The sequence below is a fragment of the Patiria miniata genome, unplaced genomic scaffold (genome assembly GCF_015706575.1).
Source record: "Patiria miniata isolate m_02_andy unplaced genomic scaffold, ASM1570657v1 HiC_scaffold_24, whole genome shotgun sequence".
Classification (NCBI taxonomy): Eukaryota; Metazoa; Echinodermata; class Asteroidea; order Valvatida; family Asterinidae; genus Patiria; species Patiria miniata.
Window position 1 is genome coordinate 6307126 of NW_024037063.1, and position 23046 is coordinate 6330171.

General features: G+C 38.0%; 2 protein-coding genes and 1 non-coding gene across 4 annotated transcripts; 1 reads left to right on the top strand and 2 right to left on the bottom strand.

Moving 5' to 3' along the window:
- Positions 1–242: 242 nt before the first annotated feature.
- Positions 243–16655, bottom strand: LOC119731668. Of its 2 annotated transcripts, none has more exons than XM_038204875.1 (13): positions 16553–16655; positions 15390–15541; positions 14804–15073; positions 13214–13284; positions 12579–12723; positions 11965–12030; positions 11562–11704; positions 11026–11122; positions 10497–10630; positions 9705–9832; positions 8978–9076; positions 5964–6075; positions 243–1921 (listed from the first exon to the last, which is right to left on the bottom strand). In XM_038204875.1, the coding sequence occupies exons 2-12, from the start codon at positions 15532–15534 to the stop codon at positions 5991–5993; spliced, it is 1383 nt and encodes a 460-aa protein (XP_038060803.1). In that variant the 5' UTR covers positions 15535–15541; positions 16553–16655; the 3' UTR covers positions 243–1921; positions 5964–5990. The 2 variants fall into 2 exon arrangements, with proteins under 2 accessions (XP_038060803.1, XP_038060802.1); XM_038204874.1 differs by having other exon boundaries at positions 14804–15079.
- A 1825-nt stretch (positions 16656–18480) lies between these two features.
- LOC119732379 (NADH dehydrogenase [ubiquinone] 1 alpha subcomplex subunit 5-like) lies at positions 18481–22309 on the top strand. The gene is made up of 5 exons (XM_038205840.1): positions 18481–18621; positions 19246–19290; positions 19809–19925; positions 20519–20584; positions 21199–22309. Exons 1-5 carry the CDS (start codon positions 18601–18603, stop codon positions 21295–21297), a joined length of 348 nt encoding a protein of 115 aa, XP_038061768.1. The 5' UTR covers positions 18481–18600; the 3' UTR covers positions 21298–22309.
- A 512-nt stretch (positions 22310–22821) lies between these two features.
- On the bottom strand, positions 22822–22893 carry Trnad-guc. The gene has a single exon. It is a non-coding gene; the product is annotated as a tRNA-Asp (tRNA).
- Positions 22894–23046: the final 153 nt, after the last annotated feature.

Consider the following 23046-nt stretch of genomic DNA (forward strand, 5'->3'; position numbering starts at 1 on the left):
TTAAAAAAGTTGCACCACTACTCCACTACTGAAATAATCATATCTTTGCCTTGATTCCCCATGTTGTGTTCATTGCTGTGTGACCCATTCCATCTGCAGTCAAGTTTTGAAGTTACTGCCCATGTAAGCAGTAAGCGCCATCACACCGCACATGTACATGTATACGTAGGCCTCTGGCTTCTGGTCACTTACTATAAAACAGGCTAACTAGGACAAAATACACTGATCCAAGGAAGAAGTTCATATCTTAAATCATTTGTATTTATTAGAAAAGAAGTTAAAATTGAATTACTGTGTATGTTATTAAATGATACTGACACACACACTAAGTAACTTGAACACGCTCTTATTCTTAACTGGCCATTTGAAGGATAGTTTCCAGGGGGGGATATGATGCTGCAGGCCAACCGTCTGCTTTTCCACACCCCAACATACCCTCTAACATCCACCTGTCCCCCTCAAAAATCCACCTATCCCCTCCCACACCAGCAGCGTAGCTACGGGAGGGCGTATTTTACGGAGGTCTGGTGTCCGGTGAAAAACCTTCGACCTTTCAGCACAGATGATTTTTTTTGGGCACCCCCCCCCCCCCCCGCCCCCCTAGGATGAGAACCCTGGCTAAGCAGCTGTCTCACACTCACAATTATGTAACTGAAGACTGCAATGTGTGCCGAAGGGCGTCATCATTGGCAGTCCATAACAACAATATAAAATGGCTACATTTGAACGTTTATTTGCATCAAGTTTCTTTAAAAAGGGGGGGTTTATATTGCACAGTCAGTAGTACAATGTGCTACTGTTCAGTAAAAGAACATTCAAATGTTTGCATAAAAATTAATTACAACAAAAGCATTATAATATAAACTGTTAGTTTTTCGACCCCACTTGCATTAGTTTTAATGATTAAATTGTTATCGCTGAGTACCTTGAACCCTATCATTATAACAAGGGGGAGACAAAGAGACCTTGCTTGGTGTTTTGCATATCCAGGCACGCTAACAATCCTAGCACAAAGGCCCTGTTCAATGCTACAAGCATTGCGCTAACTATTGTTCAGATAATCCATCATGGGCAGTTGCTTTGTACAATAGCGTGCACAATGGTTTCTCCATTGAAGGGGGCCTGGTGAGGGATCGTCTGTAAAAGACTAGGCGATATTTCAAAAATTGTTACATGAAGAGGCATTTTTGAGTAGAAGTTGACAACATACATGTAACTTATATATTTTACCTCATTTCGGGATGCTGAATCCGAAAATGATGGTAACCAAGCTGGATTTTTAATGGAAATACATGTATACCTAATTTGCATAAATCTTTAATACCTGTCTTGTAATATATTTGTTCCCATATTTGGGTATATTTGTTATTATTTTATTTTTTTTAAAGTTTATTTTGGTGATTCTACTTAAACATGCCTCTTCTTGCTCTAAATGGGCCCTTTTTGGAAATATCACCTAGACTATAAAGCACAACATGCTTGAACATATATGTACACTATGCAGGTACGTGGCTATTTTCAGCTAACAAATAACTGTTCTTCTTAAAGTATCAGACGTTCAAAAATATTTCAGACGTTTGCATGGTGGACTCGCATTAAATGTTCTTCATTTTATTGGCCTTATTCGAATTGGTGAAGTCTTAAAATAAAAACACGAAAAATTCAATGAACCGGTACATGTAGATGTATTCACAGTTACATGCTATGTACCGGTAAATGTACCGGTACCTTACGTTTATTTTTATGAGAAAAAAATGATATCAATGCATGCAATTTCAAAATACTCGTACATACACATAATATTTATTCAAATATTAATAAAAGATTACATATTGTCAATTTTGTCATATTAGTTCAATATGTCATTTTTGAAGACTTTCCATGGTAACGGCATGCATGTCCTTAGCAACTGGTATTAATCCTGGTGAATAAAACAAACAAAATTAACAATTGTAAAAATGATGAATTTGAATAGGTTAATTTACATAATGAAATCATAAACAATGGATTAATGAAATGAAATGGAACAATTGAGAAAAAAAAATGAAGCTTCGCGTGTACAGGTAGCTGTAGAAAAGTACAGACAAATCCAGCAGCAGCCATTTTCTGCGGTGTTGCAAGGCTCGAGCGAATCGTGCTCAGGTGTAGTCAACACGCGCTCAGGGGGGTCTACCCGATGTTCCCCAATACCCATGTTCCCCAATACCGATGTTCCCCGAAATCCTTAGGATTAGGGTTAGGGTTAGGGTTAGAGTTAGGGTTAGAGTTTGGGTTAGGGTTATTTGGTAAGGATTTCGGGGAACATCGGTATTGGGGAACATCGGTATTGGGGAACATAGGTATGCACCCGCGCTCAGGTAGTACACACGTGCTCAGGTAGTACACACGCGCTCCGGGTCCCTTCAACCATTAGGAATACCAAAATGCGCGTGCAGCATATGCATGAGCGTGACACCAAGGCAGTAAAAACTTCTAATTCTGGTCGCCGGATTCCACATTTCCACTATACCGGTAGGATATGATATTCACAATTTGATACAAAATGCATGTTAGTCAAACCATGTATTTATACAGCACCATGATTAAACCAAATTATGTAGTCACAGCCATGCATTACGAATTACATATTCTGTGTTAATTAAACTCTTAAGTTACACATGATCAATGAGTCAAAGCTTGAAATGAGTTAAAATTACAAAGGATATGCTTACAACATGTAAAGCATTTCATTTGTTTGATACAAGAAACAGTGTTACCCGCACGGAGTGAAAAAAAGTTTATTTCAAGCCTCAAGTTAAAAAAAAATCAACTGGAAAGCGATAAATACCGGTACATGTATTAGAGATTAGAGATTAATGCTAAACAGTAAAAAAAAAAAAATACAGAACATGCAACTACATTTGTACATGACATAAGCTTTATATAGCCACTTTCTAAAAATCCCCAAAATAAAACTGCTCACTTTAGGAATTTATCAATGCATTTTCTGGAATCTGATGTATCCCTTACCACTAATTATATACATAAGGATTTGTCACTTTCATTAAATTTGTATCAATTACATGTATACAGGTATTCCATATTTTTCAACACAGATGTGATCCAGGTTACTCTGTTACAGTTGGCACATTAATTGTGCCAACTGAGGCACATATGATAACCCTAATATCGCTAATCTATTGTATGCTGTCATATCTGGTGACACACTGACTAGACACAGCTGGCTGCTGTATCATATGGAAAGCTAAAGGGAAAATGTGGTCAATAATGGATGCAGCCAAAGCCCAGTCAACCACACAAGGACAAACACATACAGACAAATGCCACGGGAAAAAGTCTGCAATTGAGGACGGTAGAACATCAGAAACTCCCATTATTACCGTAGCTATAGGCCTTAAGTATAAACATGGACATTCATTTAAAGGAGTGTATGGTCATATCCAAATAACGGCTGGCAACATGCATTGCCCGAGGAAGAACACTCGTGGTTAGAAATCAAAAACAAATCTACAATGTTCCTGGAAACAATGATGACTACCAGTACATGAGAAAATATGAGCTTATAGGATTTTGTGTTGCAGTAATTTATCAACACCTAAAGCAGTTCTCAAAACATTCCTTGTCCCCCCCCCCCCCCCCGCCCCCACCCACCCAAAATACCCCTTGCTGGCTGTGATGTCATCGGCAATATAATGTATACATGTAGCATGCCCATCCTCATATGCAGAGCCCTGTACAACTCAATGTGTTTGTGTCTTCTCATTTGTGTTCAGCCGTTACGCGTCTTGATTACCAGGATTACCAGAGTCTATTTTCCGTTCTGCAGTCTGCACCTAAGTCCTTGACTTTATTTATTCATTGCCTCTGTTCCTTCATTCGATCATCACGTGTACTTGCCATTGGAGGGTATTTTTAAGACTTTATGTTTGTTTTCCTTTCATTTTATTTCCATTGTTTGTTATAATTTTTTGTTGTTTTTTAAAAACCTTTTTGAAGTTGAAAAATATAACGTTTTCTCCTTTAAAAAAAAATCCACACAGAGCACATTTTTACAGAAATTTCTTTTTGGATTTTAAATTCACTACATCGTACCGAGGTATGTAGCAATAAATATGATTCATCTTTGAAAAGGGGGCTGGATAAATGTAAAAATAAAGAAGTACATATTATATATGTTCAACATACAACAAAATTCTTTTCTTTTGATTTTCTCATATATGTTCCTTTAGGACTTCGTAAACAAATTGTTCATCCTGTAATGTTGTTGAATAAACCTACTCACATACACATCTCCGTTTTGTACATGTACGTATGTTCATGTATAGTACCTCATGTACATGTCCGATGTAGTAACTAGTATGTCCTATCCTTATTCGTGTAACTCCACTGAGAGACATTAAATTTGATCAGTTTGTCTCTGCCTGTGTGACTATCATCTCATCTCCACACAGCCTTATGAGATCTAATTCAGACTAAGGCCACATCGGAATAACTTGGCTATGGCCAGTAAAATATGTGGCATTTGGAAACCACTATTATCCACTCATTTCCCATAGACACGTATGTATCTGCCAGCTGTAGCCAAGTACATGTAATCAGGCCTTAATTGGGTTTGGTGGGCTAGGTCTCATCATCAAGATAGTTTATAGACAGAGCAGAGACAGATTATATGAACGACTCCCTAATGATTCAGATACAGGGACTGCATCTCTCAACAGACTGACATGTACAGATGAGGACATCAATTAAGCACGTTAAGGCAGCTTTTCATTTCATCAGGGAAAAAATGATGTTGTGTTCCTGAAGATACGGTTTGGTTTCTGAGTTATCCAAATTAAGGACTGTGAATGTTTTTTTTGCCAAGATGTTTAATAGAAAATGAACCATTAAATATAAAGAACACTAAGCTATCCAAGGTCTTGCCAGAAAAACCAAGGAAATATAGAGAATTGGTTAAGTACAACAAATTATTCTGTACATAAAGTGTGGACATGTACATTTGCTTTTAAAGAAAAGAAAAATACAGTACGTATTATGCAGCGCTGCATAAAAATGAGAAATTGCCATTGCGAATCCTTGGGGACCTTGTCCTACTGTATGTACAATGTGCATGTACAATGTGTATGAACAATGTATCTTCAGGCCAAAGCAGTGACAACTGGAATTGGAATTCTTCAACTATACAGACTGTAGTCCTAAATACAACCTCTAGAGAGAGATTGTACATGTAATGATAAAGCAATAAACAAATTGGAGCAGGTGCAAGAAAAATTAAGAGAGAGTAGGGACACCCTTTCCTCGCCAATAATCTTCCAACAAACTCATTTCTTTCCTACTTCCTTACTTAAAAGGTTATTAATTTGTTTAGTGACCTCAATAAGACCTTGTACGTATTAGTGAATTAAACACACTTTGTTCACTGGCTGTTGTTGCAACGTGTAAGAGAAGAAAAAGTACTTGTACAACACAGTGGTGCAACACAGTGTCGCAACAGGTCTGCACTATCAGCTGCTCTACCATCTTAACTTGGAGTATGTGAAACACTATGTTGCATGGCTTCCTATCAATGTCTCAAAGTCCTTTTACCCACACACACTGCTTAGCCAGTTGTTTCATTTAGAAGAAAAAAACCCAAAATGGCTCCAGTATTCCCTTCACCTTCCCCAACACTTCAGACAAAGAAATGTGTACAAAGTACACCACGATGAATCACACGGCTCAAATCAGGAGACCGATAACAAATGGACAACTTAAGGACAAATTATGCTACAAATAGCATCCAAAATGTCTTTCAAGTTCTCCAAACTAGGAGATGTGTTCCCAACAGGTTTGATCTAGTGACATTAAGAAACACCCTAACCCTCCCGACTCCTCATCTAGGCACCAAAAAAATGACATCACACCAACGAAGGCATCAATCTTGCACACGGTATGAATAACTCACCATATAAGCAATATCTTACCTTCAATATACATGCAGGGTAAGGTGACTAGAAGACCGTCCCTAGAGCATCAAACCAAGCGAGTAGGCTGTTGTCTACGGCCGTCAATTCACCAAACTGCTGTAGTGTGATTCTACAGATACAAAGTACATTAGGAGAGAATATGGAGAATATATATCAGTGTGACATGTGAGGTTTGACTGCTGCTGAAGAGCAGAACTGAAAGAGTATCACAACAGAAGAAATTATAAAAATCTTGAGATTCCAAGGCAAATAAAAGTAAAAATGGAATTACTTTCACAAATTGTCTCAAAAAAAATGACAATGCTAGCAATTTATTTCTCCACACACCATAGTTATGTTTCATTTACATAAGAGGAATTTCAAACAACAGTCTCATTTTCCAAGAATCTTCTTGAATCATCTTTGATCCAATGACAAGCATTTGGCAATGATCCCAACTGACTCCCTTTAATGTCAAGCAAACCAACAATAAACCAAGAAGACCAAATCAGAATGCTGAGCTCTTCAGCAGGCCAATTCTACAGAGATTAGGCTGTGCTATCTTCCCATTACTTAGACGGAGGTTTACATTAGGCGTAACGAGATCTTGTCTATCTCCCTCAGGAGTGGCTACCTCAAACCAGATTCACTGCATCAATGTAGACGGCCAGAAAATGAGTGTGTTTATACTAACACAAGAGGAAAATAAAATGAGGTCAAGAGAGTTTCTACGGTCTAATGTTGTGTGCTGATGAGTAATGTAAAATAGTCAAGCAATATGTACATGTTATAGGACGAGTAATATCCAATGTAAGTAATATTCCTCTAGTTAGCTACATGTATGTGCATATACGGTACTTAGGGCAAATAGTTTTTCCTTAAAAATATTATTTAAAACAGTTATGTATGCTTTTCATTATTTTTCCCTTATTCGTCAGGTTTCTGTTGCTCTTAAAACTACATGCAGTCCTTTCCTTGAAGACAAACACGACCATTCTTCCAAGATTTATTATTAGGGAATAACAGTGTGAGGACCCAGTCTTCACTGCGTGATAATGACCGGGTTAAGGGATGGCCGCTGTTAATGGACCGAGCCGGAATGGTTTTTTTAACGAAATAAACACTTAAAATGCTCCAATTTTGTGACTTTTCTTTCGGCGATATTTCCAGACTTTTTGTGTTCATGTTGAAGGGCCATATTTTAGCTTTTGCCTGTGATATGCTAGCCTGTCTCTTCAATGCATTATTCATCTTCATTGCAATACGACTGACGTCCAAGGTATGAACTTCTGCTGCCATAGCAGAACAAATTACAACAATTTTTTTTCATATTTTTACCTGACGGAGGAAGCTGGAATTTTGTTTACATATTTCTTGCGTCTAGAATTACAAAGACGCTCGGTTTAAAAAAAGGAAATATGTCCGTGGGCGACGTGTTTACAGAAAATAAATCGCAGATCCACGCTTTCAAGGTAAACATCCTCGGTATGAACATGTCATGTGAAGACTTATTCTGCGCGTGCATAGCAATGTGTTGCATACGTGTGCGTGAGGTAAGTCTGCACGAGATGGTGGTTAGGCGCATGTGCACTGCTGTATTGTTACAAGCTACCGTAGAACTGTTGTATATTTGGCCAATCATTGGCTTACATGAGGCTGGATCAATGCTGGTTCAGGGACCATTTATTCGCTTGTTTTTGAAGCCGGTCTTTATATCACATTTTAATGCACACCCACGTGATTGAGTCTCGACCAATCAGAAGCTATCAACTCTCCAAGGTATTTATTAAGTTCAATAAATACATGTATGTTGATTCAAAATAATATGTATGTATTTTAGTAGGATAAATTAGATAATTAGGCATGCAGCATTTGAGACTTGACATAACTGTATATTTATAATTTCAAATTTCATTATCAAATCTAAATGTAAATTAAAACAAAACATACTTGACAAAATATTCTATGAGACAATTATAAAATGGTGATTTCAAATGTCATATAAACAAGATTGCTCATTTGAAAGTCAAAGCAAAATAGAAGACCAACAAACACATCTCTCAAGTTTCTTGAAGACAAACTTCAATTTATGTCATCCTTGTGAAACAGTACTTTCGTGTTATTTATTTCGATCTTGTATTGTATTTATTTATCGGTTTTCTTTTACCAGGGTAGCCCCATCAGTGGTCTAAGAACTGTTCTCCATAGGGCCCTGTCATCAGCACATTAAACACAAACCCAATCTCCACTCCAATACAAACGTTAAAAAATCAACAAATGTTTGACAACATAATAAAATAAAATATGTAAATGATTCCAGTTTTATAGGTGGGTCAAAATACTTTATTCAGTACAAGTTTGATGTATTCCTCCTCTCCAATTACTGTAGATTGTGGGATTAGACACAAAAATGACTTGGACAAAATGAACTATAAAAATTCATCTCTTGGGCCTTCACTTGCAAAGGATCATATTTCTTCACTTAAAATGCACTTACACATGTACAGTACAGAACTTGACTGAGCACATTCATTTTGCTTGGACAATTGATGGTAAATGGTTGGAAGATGTCTGTCTTCTGCCACTTCTATTTATTTATTTATTTTGACAACATCCATCAGCACAAGTACCAGAACAGAATGGATATGACTGACTTCCAGTGGGGTCCCTTGGTAGGAGATGTGGAAGGAAATTACAGTTTTAGTGGTGGAAGAAAACTGCAGAATGATATTCTAGGGAAAACCCACGGAATCAGGCAGGGACTGAAAACCCAATCAAAATATTGGCCCAGGCGGGATTTCGAACCCGGGTCACAGCTGTGGTAGGTGATGAAAGTACCGCCACACCAACCTGATCCCCCTCATGATTATAGATGGCTCTCATCATGGACCCAGGTGACCTGGCCTACATCCGGGTACCACAAACTCAACATTGTAGTAACAACAGCTTAAATGTGTTTTTTCTTGATTGCAACAGGCAGTATCCAAGTGAAAAAGTTCCAAGGGTTCCAAAGTTTTGAGAAAGTATCTCACCTTTGGTCTAAATCAACATTTGCCATCTTGAAGATGTTCTCCACCATCTCTTCAATAGCATCTTGTGACATTGCTTCCATAACTGGCCACATATCTTCCCTGTTTGACAAAACAAGTTTTAATATTGCCATTATTGAATTCATATGTTAACGGACAAAAAAAAAAAATTCAAAATACGGCTATAGGCGGATGCAACTTTGCGTGACCTCAGGTCAATGCGAGGTGACAACAAACGCTTGAACGTATAGCTTTGCACGGCGATGCTAGCCGGAAGTGACACGCAAGTTGCGTCCTCCTATATTTCAATCTTTGTTGAGAAGTTCTAGTCAATTTTCTGCTGCAAAGGTTACCAGGAATTTGATTTGACTGTTTAGGGTTGGGTCTTGTTTAACCCTATCCCTTACAGGTTCTCCAAAGCACAACAGGAGGTTTTCAAGGAATTAACAGAGTATTTAGGCAAAGACACTATTTTTACTTTCTATAAGTTGAAATACAAAAATGTGCGATAGAAGAAGGTGCATGCTTTTGCACCTCTTGTGCATTCACTGTTACTGAAGTAAAATAACTCAAACACCTCAAAGATGTCCGCTGAATGCAAAGGGTCTGTTTAGTTTACTGTTCAATGGAAGATATTCATAGGTTCAGATAACGCTTAGAGGAACATCACTGGAGGCTTTTTAAGGTGTCAGTAGAAAGGCAAATAAGAACCACTGACCAATCAACTCACCTGCTTCCAGGGTTGCCAGGAAACGGTGTCTTAGTGATTTGACTTGGATCGGATCCAGTATCGGTAGGAATGGGTGCACTGAAGAGCGAGGATACAGGTCTGCCTTGAGTGTCATCAAAATTGGCCATCTGAAAGCACAAGACAAGTCTTAGGAATGTAACCAACAAGTAACCACGCATGAAAGCCAAGAGAAAATTGTTCATACTCAGAAAACTGAAAGAAACTGGTTTTTACTCTGAAAGAGCTAGTTACTGTCCATACATGGCACTCAAGCATTACACTCCAATAAACCAATCAAATGGAATCAATCCAATAACGAATTTGCCGTATTATTCTAGGAAGCCAATACTGTGGTTACGAACATGTGCTATCTACCGGTACTCTGTGTCTGGATCACCTTTATGATTAGAAGAACCACTATTTGTAACAAACTTTGCTTTAAATATTTTTAAATCAGGCAGATTTAATGAGTGGTCCCCTGAATCAAAACATTCAGAGATCGAATAGAACACTTGAGGAATATCCCATTTCATCCAAAAGATTTACAAATAGCCCTGGGCCCTACATGTATTTCACTAGACTCATCAATAGCTCAACATACTCATCAATAGCTCAACACTTTATTATTTAAGCTTGATATCTTTTTAAATGGTTTGTATATGTGGATTTTGCATGTGTGTTTTATTCTCTCTTGAATTGTGTTTATTTTTAAATTTAATTTACCTTTGATTGTAAATCGCTGTGCAATTCAGCTTTTGTTCTGCTAAATTATAGTTAGATAAATAAACTTACCATTTCTTCTTCACATGCCTTGACAACATCTCTGACTAGTTCTATGGTGACGTAGAAGTATGCTTTGAACATTTTCCTCAGATTGTCTCGACTGACACAACCAATTCCATCTAGATCATAACCTTCAAAAGCATCTGCAGAAAAATCAGAGAATAATTCACAGCAATGACCCAATGAGGGCTTTCAAAACCTCTGCTTCAACTCCACATTTAGATTCATCCCAGGATTTAGAATCATTAAGAAGCCTTTAATATCAAAATTAAATGGAAATTCTCCTGGCCTCTTGCCTCATATTATAAGACTGGATGTTCCTGAAGGAATTATGGAAACATATAGAGCCAGAGTCTTCCCGAGTCAGGGAACCAAATTCTCCTCAAGGCCAAAGCCAGAATGAAGCGAAAGGTTTCGGAAACAAATGTCAACATTTTACCCCGATGTAATACAGGTAATACAGAAAGACCGTGCACATTGCAGATTTTCTGCGTTATGAATCCCTTCATGTGTTGGTTATTTTGATATTTGTACTCACATCTGACTTTCTCTTCCTGCGTTCCTTTGATGAGAATTGACAGACCTCGGACAAACTCCTCAAAGTCAATGTAACCATCACCATTGGAATCATAGAACTGTGAGAGCCAGAACATCAAAATGTACTACATGTCACTTGTGCAATACTTCTTAATGTCTTATACTGAAGCAGTTTAGACTTATTAACAATTGAACTCTGGGAGCTGTAATTGACTTTCCATTGGCTAAACGTTTGTATGCTACTAATTGTAGTAAGGTCCATCATCACCATTGTGTCCTACATTGTAAATCGATCCCTAGTCAATCCCAAATCAGTCTAAAATCACAAGCCTATGACAAGTCAAAACAGAAGTCAGGTCATCTCAAGTAAACTAACATGAATAATGACAAAGAACATCGTTGTCCTAGTTCAGCCTGTGCCTTGCTATGAATCTGGAGGGGCTTGTGATTTGCTTAAGATGGACTTACAACTCTGTTAAGCAATATTTAACATCCATTCCCTAATATTTGTCATTTACTTCTAGCTGTAATACCAACCTTGAATAGTCTGTCCATGACTAGATTTTTCTCCAGTCCCAATGGTCCTAAGCACAGGTCATATACATCCCTTGTGATGCCTCTATCTTTGGTGCATAGCGTCCGATACTGGTCAAATAATGCTTCAATTTCATGCTGGTCAACTGGATAAAAGAAAGAACAAATTCAAATATATTTATCGTAGGATTTTGTTTGCTTCATCGACAATTTCATAGGCACTGCATGCTTAACATTGTCTGAGGACAAAATCTCACTCAGGTGAGACTCGAAGCCACGACCTCCTGCTATGTAACCATACAACTAACAAACATAACGAATTGGCTAGCTTGTTCCGAGGCAGACGGTTATGCAATATAATTTAAACAAAGATTTGTCAAGTTTTGAACGTGACTATTTGACTTACAGTATGTGGTGGACCTAAGATGCTGCATTTCATCCAATGTTGGTCTTCTTCTTTGAAGTTCTTTACCTGAAGGTCAATAAAGAATACTACAAAGTCAGTATGCCATCTCATGACCAGTCCTGTGAAATTCCACTGCAACCACAGAGGACCTTTTGCTGCTATGTTTTTTTAATACTCCATGTTAGGCTTATTGTTAGGCTTATTGTATCGCCTTTACTGAACATCACGTAGCAAAACTAATTCACAATAAACTGGAACACTCGGAGGCCTTTTTGCAAGGAACATTCCTGACCCTCCCAATATCAAATGCTGAGCAGAAAATGCATGTCATATTCTTCTGTTCACAAACACTGGCTGGGTTGTTCTATCTTGAATCCATCAAAATATTGCAACATCTGGGTATGAGTTTTGAAGAATTTAGGTTTAAACTAAGTATCCAATAGTGCTGTAGTAAAGTCCATCACAAGTCAATCACAAGTTATCCAGTCCAAAGCCACAAGCTATTCAAATCAACTCTGACACAAGTATTTCTTTGATATAGTTCATCCTCTGATACTTGTTAGTGGATTCTTATGTAATTTGATTGTAATTACTCAGTATAGTTTCATACCAACCTGGATAGAATGGTTTGATGAGGACATTTCTTGGATTAGCAAGCGGTGGGATTGGTAGCTTAATCTTGATGAAGTTGTGTGTTCTGTTGTGTCTATCATGTGCCTCACATCTCTCACATATATCGTAATCGATGCAGCTTGCACACTGTTTGAAAACAAATTCAAAACTTCAATAATTAAAAAAGCACATGAAAAGGGTGAGTTTATGTAGCCATCCATTAAAAGTGTGGTACTCTGTGATATTATTCATCCACAGAAGCATATATGTTCAGTGTTTTCCCAACGCCTGTAAGAAATTGCTTCACAGATGTACTTGATATGGTGCACACTTCAACTTTCAAGAGAGTTACTAAGTGAGATAACAGAGACTTGAACGCATTGCCTCCATACACCTGACGCTCACATGACGATGACTGGTTTATACATTCAGAATCAAATCAATCTTGTGCATTACGTGCTATAAAAGCAAACCAGTGCAAGTATGAAATATGTCCTTCAAATCAAGCTCGCACAAATCAGCCTACTGTTCATACATCAAGCCCATAGTAGCTTCCTGGGATTTAGCCAAGATTCCTCAATCCTGCAAAATCCTGCAAACATCCTGATGGATTTGAATGGATCTGGGAAGAGCTCACCTTGTATCTGTTTCCACATATAGGACTTGCATTGCACATGTTACATGATATACCTCGGTGGACATAACTCTCTGTACAATGTGAAAACAGGAGAGAAAGAATCACTATCATGGCATGCATTGGCTCGGTCTATGATTTAATTCATTCATTCTTTAAACGTCTTGGGAGGGTGAACATTTCTGATCTGTAATAAGGGAATAAATATTTGCTTAGCCAGTATTAAACAAGTACATTTAACACAGGTTATGGGCCTGGATGCGGATAATGGCCGAGCAGAAGGCGAGGTTTTCCACGACCAGGCCTCTAGCCAGTTTTAAACCTAGTTGTTTAATACCAGTGAAGCATTTATTCCCATTCATAAGTGGGCAATTCCAAGCAAAAGTGGACACGGCTGGCAAGTGGAAACTGTATGAAGTCTTCCAAACTACAAGCATCACAACATCACATGTGGTGTCGAATTAAAGAGGACAACAAGATCTTTCATTTGAGCGGTGTGCCCATGAGATGGAATGTAGTTAAGTGTGATTTGGGGTAAAAAAAGAAGGGTTTTTTTGGCTAAAATTATGGATTTTTGGTAGTCTTTTGGGCACCTTGTTTTAACATGCAAAATGTGACTGTTATTGAGAGTTTTTGTGTTTAAGGCAGAGAGAAAGGTTCACATATTATCAGAAAAGAGTGTCATTATTTTACACTTCATCAAACTCAGATTTTATGCCGTGTTAGAAACCACGAAGAGGAAGTAACATGAGCGACGTAACGTGAGTGACGGTGCCTCCCTGTAATCTAATGTCCCTTGCATCTAAAATACACACTTATTATTTGATTCAAATATTTATATTTCTATATCTAGCTATGGGTTGAATGCAAGGTAAAAATATGTTACTTGTGTTGCAGACTACAGTTTGAGGAAACTGTAACAACAAAATTGCAGGACAATTTTCCATGTCCTTTTTTGTAACGTGAGTGACGACCAACAAAACACATGTTTTCAAAAACTGAATGAATGGATTGAATTTTTCTTTCCTATTTTTGAGTACTCCTTACCCCAAGGTTGTTGTATGGCTGGTTGGATTCAGCTTGATCAAATACTTTGTAGTGAGAGGTCAAAGTAGCCTCATGGCATATAAATGTAACGTGAGCGACGATGGAATTGCCCAAATACCTTTCAGTCAAAAAGTCAACACAAAACACAAATCCACAAATTTCCAACAAATCTGTTCAACAAATCCACTTCAGATTTTGTGAAACACCCCTCTGGCCATGTCTGTGGTATGTGCCTCGCATGCATAGTGCTAAGAATCTCCTTTATGGAAATTTTAAGAAATTGTTGAATAAAGTTGGAGAAGTACATGAGTATTTTCACTGTAATATATTGTGCATTTACTTCTCTCTTTAATTCAATCAGACTGAACATTTGGGTAACGTTTGGAGTAAAACGCTGATCGGGTGTTAGGCCGTCTCTGAAACAGGCTTCCTGAACTCTGGCTACGTCTACTTTCTAATTGGTGAAGACCTACATAACCAAACACCCTAGACAATACATTCCAATGCGGCTTTCTATTGGTCAGTTAATATTGTACAGATGTGTACCTTTCTTTGACTGATCTTCAGCCATATTGTAGAGTAGATTCAACAAGCTTTGGTTATCACTGTACGCTATACCAGGTTCCCTACTGACACCCGACCTCCCATCATGCTCTCTGATGGCATCATGCTGTGGAGTGCCTGGCAAGGCATGCTGGGTAGTATTGTGTCCTCTGTCGCCTGGTCTTTGGATATGTGCTGGAGTTGCTGGTCGTGATGAGGATGAAGTGATGGCAGGGAATTGTTGGCTATCATTCAAACTATCAAGATGTAAATCTGAATCTATACAAAAACAAAATTCAACTTCTTGCAAGAAATCATTTACGACCCACAAACTATTCATTCTATATGCATTCATTGATGTGTTTTGTGGATATATTTCAAATGCATTTCAGAGATAAATCAAAGATACTTAGATTTTTAAAAAAAAATGTACACTTCCAAGCAAATGGCTCTTTTTACGAAAGTGTTTCTTTCATCTACAAAAAAAATTACCCAACATCCTCAACAGTCCATATCTAATGAAAGTGTTCCAACCCCAATCATTATAATGAATTAAAAAAACTAAAATCATTATAAAATATTATCTTACACTCATCTACGGTTTGTCTGTATTTGGAGAATTTCCACAAATATCCAACTGCTGCTGTAGCAACAGTACCGATGGCAAGACCAATGCCAAACCCTAGCCAAGATTTGGCCTCAGAATCCACGGTAATCACTTTGGCATCACTCATTCTGCTTCTGGAAAATATAAAATTAGATGTCATCATCTCTGATTTCTTTTGGGAAAAAGTTGGTTTTAAGCATTTAAAAACATAACGGTGGTGGTCAGGGACACTTACAATTGGGAAGAAAGAGAAATTTTCCATTCAATTCGAAAACCCTCCTTTCGTCGTGCTGGAGGCCACCATATTTCTTGGCCATTTTTCAAACCCCGGCTTCAGTCTGTGTCCGCGTCCAGCCCTATTGCGAACCTGCATTCTGGTGCCACAGCAGAGCCACAGCTGATGTCTGGGTTTAAAAAACAGCCAAGACGGCAGCCTCCAGCATGATGACACAGTTGATTGATGCAGTACTGAAACGGTGTTGGACTGTTTGTTTCAGGTACCAGTCTATTTTCGGCGATCGTGTAGTGTAGGGCCCAGTTTAGTTTCATTCAATCAAATTAGAGTCAAGGGCATTTTTATTTATTACTCAAAAATTACCTTTTCAACCTAAAGCAGACTTACCTCAATGGGCCAAACCAAAAAAAAACATGTTTAGCGTCCTGCCTTTTTTAAAAAGGAAGGAGGCCCTTCCCCTCCCCCTCCAAAATGACCTCCCAACCGGCTATTTTTCAAGATGGATGGTCACCAGCTTTTTTTTTTAAATGGCTGTCACTCAGGAAATGACATACCACCAGCTTTAAAGTTTATTATACTGTAGTCCCTCGTCTGCTGACATGGCTGACGGAGAGAAGCCTTCTAATTCTAGAAGTACACGATCGCCCTATTTTCTCGTTTTGCATGTTAAGTTTTGGGACTCGTACACAGTACTGAGGAGTGAGGGTCGGCCGGTCCCAAATTTCCCCCTCCCCCCGTTCCAACATTCAACGTTTAAAAATGATTGAGAGTGAGACTGAGAAGTGAGAGATCGAGCATATTGCCAGCCTATATTATAAGCCTAACATTAACAACACTAGTCAACAGTTACTATTTGAATACAGGAATGGAATTTTTCGTTTCAAATTCACCGCGACATCGCCATACCTACCGATTTTTCTACTGTCGATGTCAATTTCGATAGTTTTTACGTTGTCTTGTAACACGTGCCCCAAATGCATGAAATGATATAGAACGCCAAAGCAAAAGTGAAAGAAACAGGTATCAGACTACACATCACAAAGTTGTTTACCGCCCTCTATTGGCATAAACGTTCAAAATCGGAACTGAATAATAATCTCCAATAATTATTGTAAAATTAAGCAATTATCATGAAATGGCTTTTATTGGTCGTTCGTTTTGTAAAGAAGCCGTGGTTCACAAAGGATTTTGTCCTCCAATCGTACTGTACACATTCACGAAATTTGTCCAAGTCAACGAGTCGCTCGTAGTACCAGGGAGGAATAAAAACACGTACGTACCCCGCCCTGTTTGCAGGGAGGGCGGGGGGGGGGGGGGGTCGCTCGTACCCCCGCCCTACGAGCGAAGACGGGGGGGGGGGGGGTACGAGCGAAGTCATTGAGAAGACAGGATCTCAATGTGAAGGCCTAAAGTGACATAAAAAAAACAGCAACCGTTTTAGGCCAAAAAAAGTCTCCGGTTTCTGGTATGGAGCTTGCCCAAAAAGTGGTACGGCGACGCGGCTTTCTTTTTTTTACCTGATTTTTTTGCTTCAAGTTCAAATGTCGGCTGATGACTGCAAATGGTGCCCGACTAAACTTAGTGCAAATATATGAGAGTCCAGAAAGGCCACATAAAGCTTATTCTCGATCAAAAAACACGTTAAAATTGTGCAGCAGCAGGATTCCAGTCAAACCAATGAGTTTGGCGGTTTTGAGACATCATCTTAATTTCATTAAAAACATTTTTTTTCATTTTGCCGACGCGCATGGATATGGCTACGGCGACGCGCGCTCATAACAGAAACCGGAGACCTTTTTTTTTTGCTTTAGAAAGAAAAAATGTGTGGCTCGCTTATTATTATTTATTTTTTGAAAAATAACATAGGAATAAAGTACACATGGACTAGCTGTACTGTGGGAATTTAAGTTATTTAATACAAATATCACACAATCCGGGGCCGTTTATAAGTCCAAGTCCGAAATTTCGAACTTATGACTGAGGCGTCGGACTAACTTGAGGCATAAATTCCGCCTCCGGTCCGACCCGGCCTTATTGATAATGTCTGAAGCCTCATTAAGTCCGACAGTGGACAAACGCCGTTTTGGACTTATGAGGCTCGGAGTTATATGAGGCGTCGGACATATGCGGTGTCGGACCTACCTATGAGGTGGGGTTTATGCCTCATAAGTCCGACGCCTCATATTAAGTCCGACCCCTAAGTCCGAACTTAAATTTCGGACTTATGAGGTGTCGGACCTATGAGGCGTCGGATTTATGAGCGGACCGACATACACATTGATTAATACATGTATACCCTTAACACAATGGACCATATGTGACGCGATCAAGCTAAATGAGTCGTTTGTCGACCCTGGTCAAAATTGTATTTTTTTTTGTTTACAGATTTCAAAAGAGCGAATGTCAGCATTACTGCTGTGAAAACCGCATATGCTGATACCATCTTTAGTTCAAAAATTATGGAATTAGGAACACCAAGAGATGTGATGAAGTGATGTGATGAAGTGGCCCTATTTTGGCCTGTATCTCCAAATACAAATTATAGCAATTTAAAAACAAAATCCATTCAGCAAATTATTAAGGGAATAAATTAATGCGTGATTGGTCGGATGTAAACACTAAAAAAAATCCGCTTTGCCATAGCCGAATATTGTCTGGCAGCTAATAATTCTATTTTTTTTTAAAACATAATTCCATAACCCAACTAAAATTAATTTTTTTTTTTCCGTGAAGATTTTGATTATACTTGGAAAATAGCGCGGGATCGGGATCGGGAGCACATGAGGCCTAGCGCCTGTGACCAACATTTTTCCTTGAGGGCGCCCTCGTTACTTGAGATTTACCCATTTACCGGCGTACTCGCCACTGCTCTCCAGCTAGCTAGCTCTAGCTCCTCCAACTTCCAAGTCCAAGCAAGGCTAAATTTTCCAAATAATTGGATTTTATATTTAAAAAGTCATGTCAGGAGCTATTAAAAAGGTATGGTATTGTACAGATCAAATACTAGCCCCATAAATGTGGCAAATTTGCTGGACTACCTCCGTAATTAGGCCACACTTGGGCCATGGAGTTGGAACATGTACAAAAATGTCAACATATTTTACAAATGTTTGTCAAATTTTGATTTTCACATACTGGCTTAGTTTGTAGTTTATTTTTACTTTAGAAGCATACTCACCCTCTTTTATAGGCTAATCAGAAAGTGCTGCATTTTTCAGATGTTTATTTTTCGTGAAATTTCCAGATTCGTTTGTACACGTTTGCATAGCCCGACTGCGTCTGGCCGTACAGTACTATCGCAAGCTCTGTACTACAGAGCTTGCGATAGTACTGTACGGCCAGACGCAGTCGGGCTAACGTTTGCAATTGCATATCAAAATTTCAACATGAAATTGCACGAAAAATAGACATCTGAATCAAAAAGCACAAAAATGCATGGTGGACATTTGGACATGTTTAAGGATTTAAATAGAGGTTTGCAGATGCCAAAATCGAGGGGAATTTTTTTTTTTCTTCAGTATGATAAAGCGAAAAACTTCTAAGAAATTAACCAAATTTGTTGAAGACAATGAAGTCAATTAAATCTCCCCTTTTTTATTGCAGAGTACAGGTCTAGTTGGTCTAGCTGTTGAAGCTAATCCTCATGAGGTAAATCTGATTTATAATAACATCTGTAAATCATGAGAATTTGCTCAAGCCATTTTCCAGAATCATACTGCACTTGAAATAAATCCCAAGACAAATTCTTTGTAAACAACTGCTGCACTCTTCACAATTTTGAAATTTGTGTAGTCGTTGTATAGTAAATATTAATGTGCTTTCAGGCTTTTCAATTGTATGATAAGCCAACTTTCCATCATTAATTCCTGAAATCCTAGTGACAGTATGTTATGCGTGAAGCACTGGTATAGAAGGGGAATTTTGTTCCATATAATGGCTTAATTCATGTACTTTGTTTAGGATTTTTTTTTTGAGTTTGTCAAAAAGTTTAAATATTTGCTTGTTACATTTCACAATGGAACAAATTCATAATAATGATAAATTTGTCTAAATTTCTCAACAGTTTCTTGAATATGTAACTATGCATAAGATTACACAATTAAGATGTACATGTATTTAAATCCAAGCAGATCTGTATTCAAAGTTTTCATTATTCTCACTTCTAGAAACTCAGAATTCTCTACACAAAGATCTTGGGTGTTCTTCAAGTTATACCCAAGGATGCATCCTATAGACAATCTACAGAACAGATTGTGACTGACAAGTTAGACATGGTCAAAGCTGTAAGTATGACTTGTATGGCTAATAGGTCAAAGACAGCCATCTCTGTAGGAGAACTGCAACTGTGTATTTTACGCAATCATGCACGCATTGCTAAGTGTTAAAAATGTTTCAAACACGCATGCTTGTTGCTCAAAATGTGGTCGAAATACAACGCAGCCGATGCGCGTTATGCAAGTTGACGCTCAAAATGCCGATGCACGTGGCTGGTCTGTAGGAAATGACGTTATTTGAGAGAGACCTATTTGTGTCAGGTGGCAATGTACAATTCAGTTTTATGTAAGCTACAGAAAAGTAATATCATTTTAGTGTGCAGAGTCTGATACAATGTATGTCCTCACTCGCATTCTTTAAGCCCTGCACCACATGACGATGGGAAAGGTGGCGAAGTGCCTGCCTTGTGAAACCGTCCTAGACTAAAGTTAATTTGTTAATCTACGGTTGATTTTGAGTGATTGTAAAAATGAACCGTAAAAATGCAACAATTTTCAAACCCATTTCTGATGGCTAAGACCTCAAAATAACACAAGTATCACATATTCTGAATTCTGCAACAGAAAAAGATGTGAATTTCACTCTTTTTTTCTGTTTCCAGGAGCCAGGCCCAGAAAAGCTAGAGACAAAAATCAATTCTGGTCAAATTGAAGAAGTGATACGTCAGGTGAGACATTTCATTAAATATTTTGTTGAGGGAAAAACTATACAGGCTATCAACTTTTCATTGTGATTGTTTAAGGGTGCTCAGCAAGTAGTGTTATACTCGAGTCCATCACAAGTCCCTGCAAGTCCTCACAAGTCCATCACGAGTTATTCAGTCTCAATTCAAGTCACAAGCTATTCAAATGAACGTGGACGAGGGCATTCCATGGTCAGTGGTCAACCCCTGTTGCTTGTGACTTGACTTGCGATGGACTTAACTACAACACTGTCAGCATTCAGCAAGTAAACCAAACAAATGTTATGCATTAACTAAACTAATCTTAAAGTGTAGTTCATTGGCTTTCCATTGATACCTTATTTGCATCTCTGCTGTCATGGATGACCGAGCAGCATTAATTTCAAAACAAATGCGAAAAAATTAATTTTGTCTTGTGTCCGACTCTCAGTATTTGTATTCAATGCATATCTTGTAACAATCACTTTTCCTTAATGGATCCCAAGGAATTTTATCGAAGTAACATTCACTCTAATAGAAGTAAATTTATTGGCAAAATTAAATCACCAAGTCAGAATACTCAATTAACACAGTGTCTACGTTGATATGTTTGTTTGTAGGCTGAGGCAGAATTGTCTTTGGCACGAAAGATGGTTGAATGGAAACCATGGGAACCATTGACAGATGAAGCGCCATCAGGACAATGGAAGTGGCCATGATTGTAGTCAGCATCCAGACTGTATAAAGAGAATTGAATTTGTAATTGTGCTATTACTTTAAAACTTAGGATCTTTTATTCAATGACCCCTCTGCCTCCAGGATGTTATAACACAACTAATACTCACATGAATGCAACAGATATATTTGCTATTAATAGAAAACGAAAGATTGCTTTGGTTTCACACCTTTTAATGATGCTAGGTTAGTCATGTCAGTTTTCTGAAACACAGTTGACTTGAGTCATAGTTTTCAACAAACATGTAGACATTCATACATGGATATGTACGATGTATACAAGGCTGAGGTATCTATTACAATAACAAAAATAATTTCAAACACCTGCAGTGCAAATAATAATCCTTGTGAAATAATTTATGGTACACAGATAAAAAGCTCATGAAATTACGGAATTCACAAACATTTTGGAGTAAGCAAAACAAAATTGAGCACAAGCCAAATTTTCATGTCAGTTTCTTCAGACTGTTAACACTATTTCCTCAATTCTAAATGCATCTTATATTCTACATTTTTGTGTTATTTCTCTTTCCACAACAATTTATGGTATAGTGTATGCAGTTGAAATGGGAAAACCAGGGTGATGGGAAATGTTTGTAATGATTTTACACAACTTATGTACTAAAAGTTGTTTGTTTTCGCCCTTTTGTCTCTTTTCTTGACTTGATTTCATTTGGACCTTTGAAACTTTGACATCATTTTCTCTGTGATGTGCAGTTAAATTCTATTTTTATTTCTTTTAAAAGATTACTTGCTAGGTCCTAATTCCTAGACATGTATTGTTCTGTCAAATAGTGTCACAATAGCACAAGGATTCATACAAAAGATACAGGAGGAACTAGATGGAGGATTCATTGATGTTGTACATAACAGTTTCATGACGGGTTGGAATTGATGTCTTTTTAAACTATTGTTGTTAGAAATGAACCAAATGCATAGAATTTGGATGTGCCATTTTGAATAATAAATTCAGTGCATAGGAAGAAAATGAACATAGTAATTGCCTGGAATTGCAACTTGTCATCGTCTACGTGGCTTAGTTTCCATACCATCTCATGGCTTCCTTTATTTCTGCCATTTCTGGCCATCGTTTGGGTGGAATGTTTGCAATAAATTTGTTTGAAAATTTTACGTGAATGCAGTAATCGTTCACAAGTTTTCATTTGTTTTAGTCAGACAGTATTCTGCAATATGGCCTATTTATTACATGTATTGCTTTTTACGGAAGACACCTGCTTGATTGCCACTCAAGGTAACAGGCTACCAAGAAAAGTGTGTGTGTGTGTGGGGGGGGGGGGGGGTGAGTGAAGGCGAGCCAAAGGCATGCCTTGCTAGGGGGGTCCAGGGTATACCATGGAGTCATTGCAAAATGGAATAGTTTGATATAAAGACAATAATTTAAGGGGGGGAAGCCCAAACTTAATCAAAGTTAGTTAGAAATTGCTATATTACTGAAAGACAAAATAAAACAGGAAAAGGAAAAATTGAAAGACAAAAAAAAATCTATCCTCCCCGGCGGGGAATCGAACCCCGGTCTCCTGAGTGACAGTCAGAGATACTTACCACTATACTACCGAGGATTGACAATCCTTAGTGGGAAAATATGAAATATATATTATGTAATAGCTTGTCATCTTATTATCGGTTGCATCCTCGAAAATTTGCACCGGAATTACTTCTATATTATATCATTCGATAATACTTCACATCCTTAAACACGTTGAGAGTGTTGA

Excerpts from the sequence above, each read along its gene's own strand:
- LOC119731668 (XM_038204874.1), bottom strand. The coding sequence starts at position 15,534 with ATGAGTGATGCCAAAGTGATTACCGTGGATTCTGAGGCCAAATCTTGG. Across the intron at positions 9,077-9,704 it reads CCTGGCAACCCTGGAAGCAG|GGAAGATATGTGGCCAGTTA; the intron begins GTGAGTTGATTG and ends TTTGTCAAACAG. Across the intron at positions 6,076-8,977 it reads AATGTTGATTTAGACCAAAG|AATCACACTACAGCAGTTTG; the intron begins GTGAGATACTTT and ends TTGTATCTGTAG.
- LOC119732379 (XM_038205840.1), top strand. The coding sequence starts at position 18,601 with ATGTCAGGAGCTATTAAAAAG. Across the intron at positions 19,291-19,808 it reads TTGAAGCTAATCCTCATGAG|AAACTCAGAATTCTCTACAC; the intron begins GTAAATCTGATT and ends TCTCACTTCTAG. Across the intron at positions 20,585-21,198 it reads TTGAAGAAGTGATACGTCAG|GCTGAGGCAGAATTGTCTTT; the intron begins GTGAGACATTTC and ends GTTTGTTTGTAG.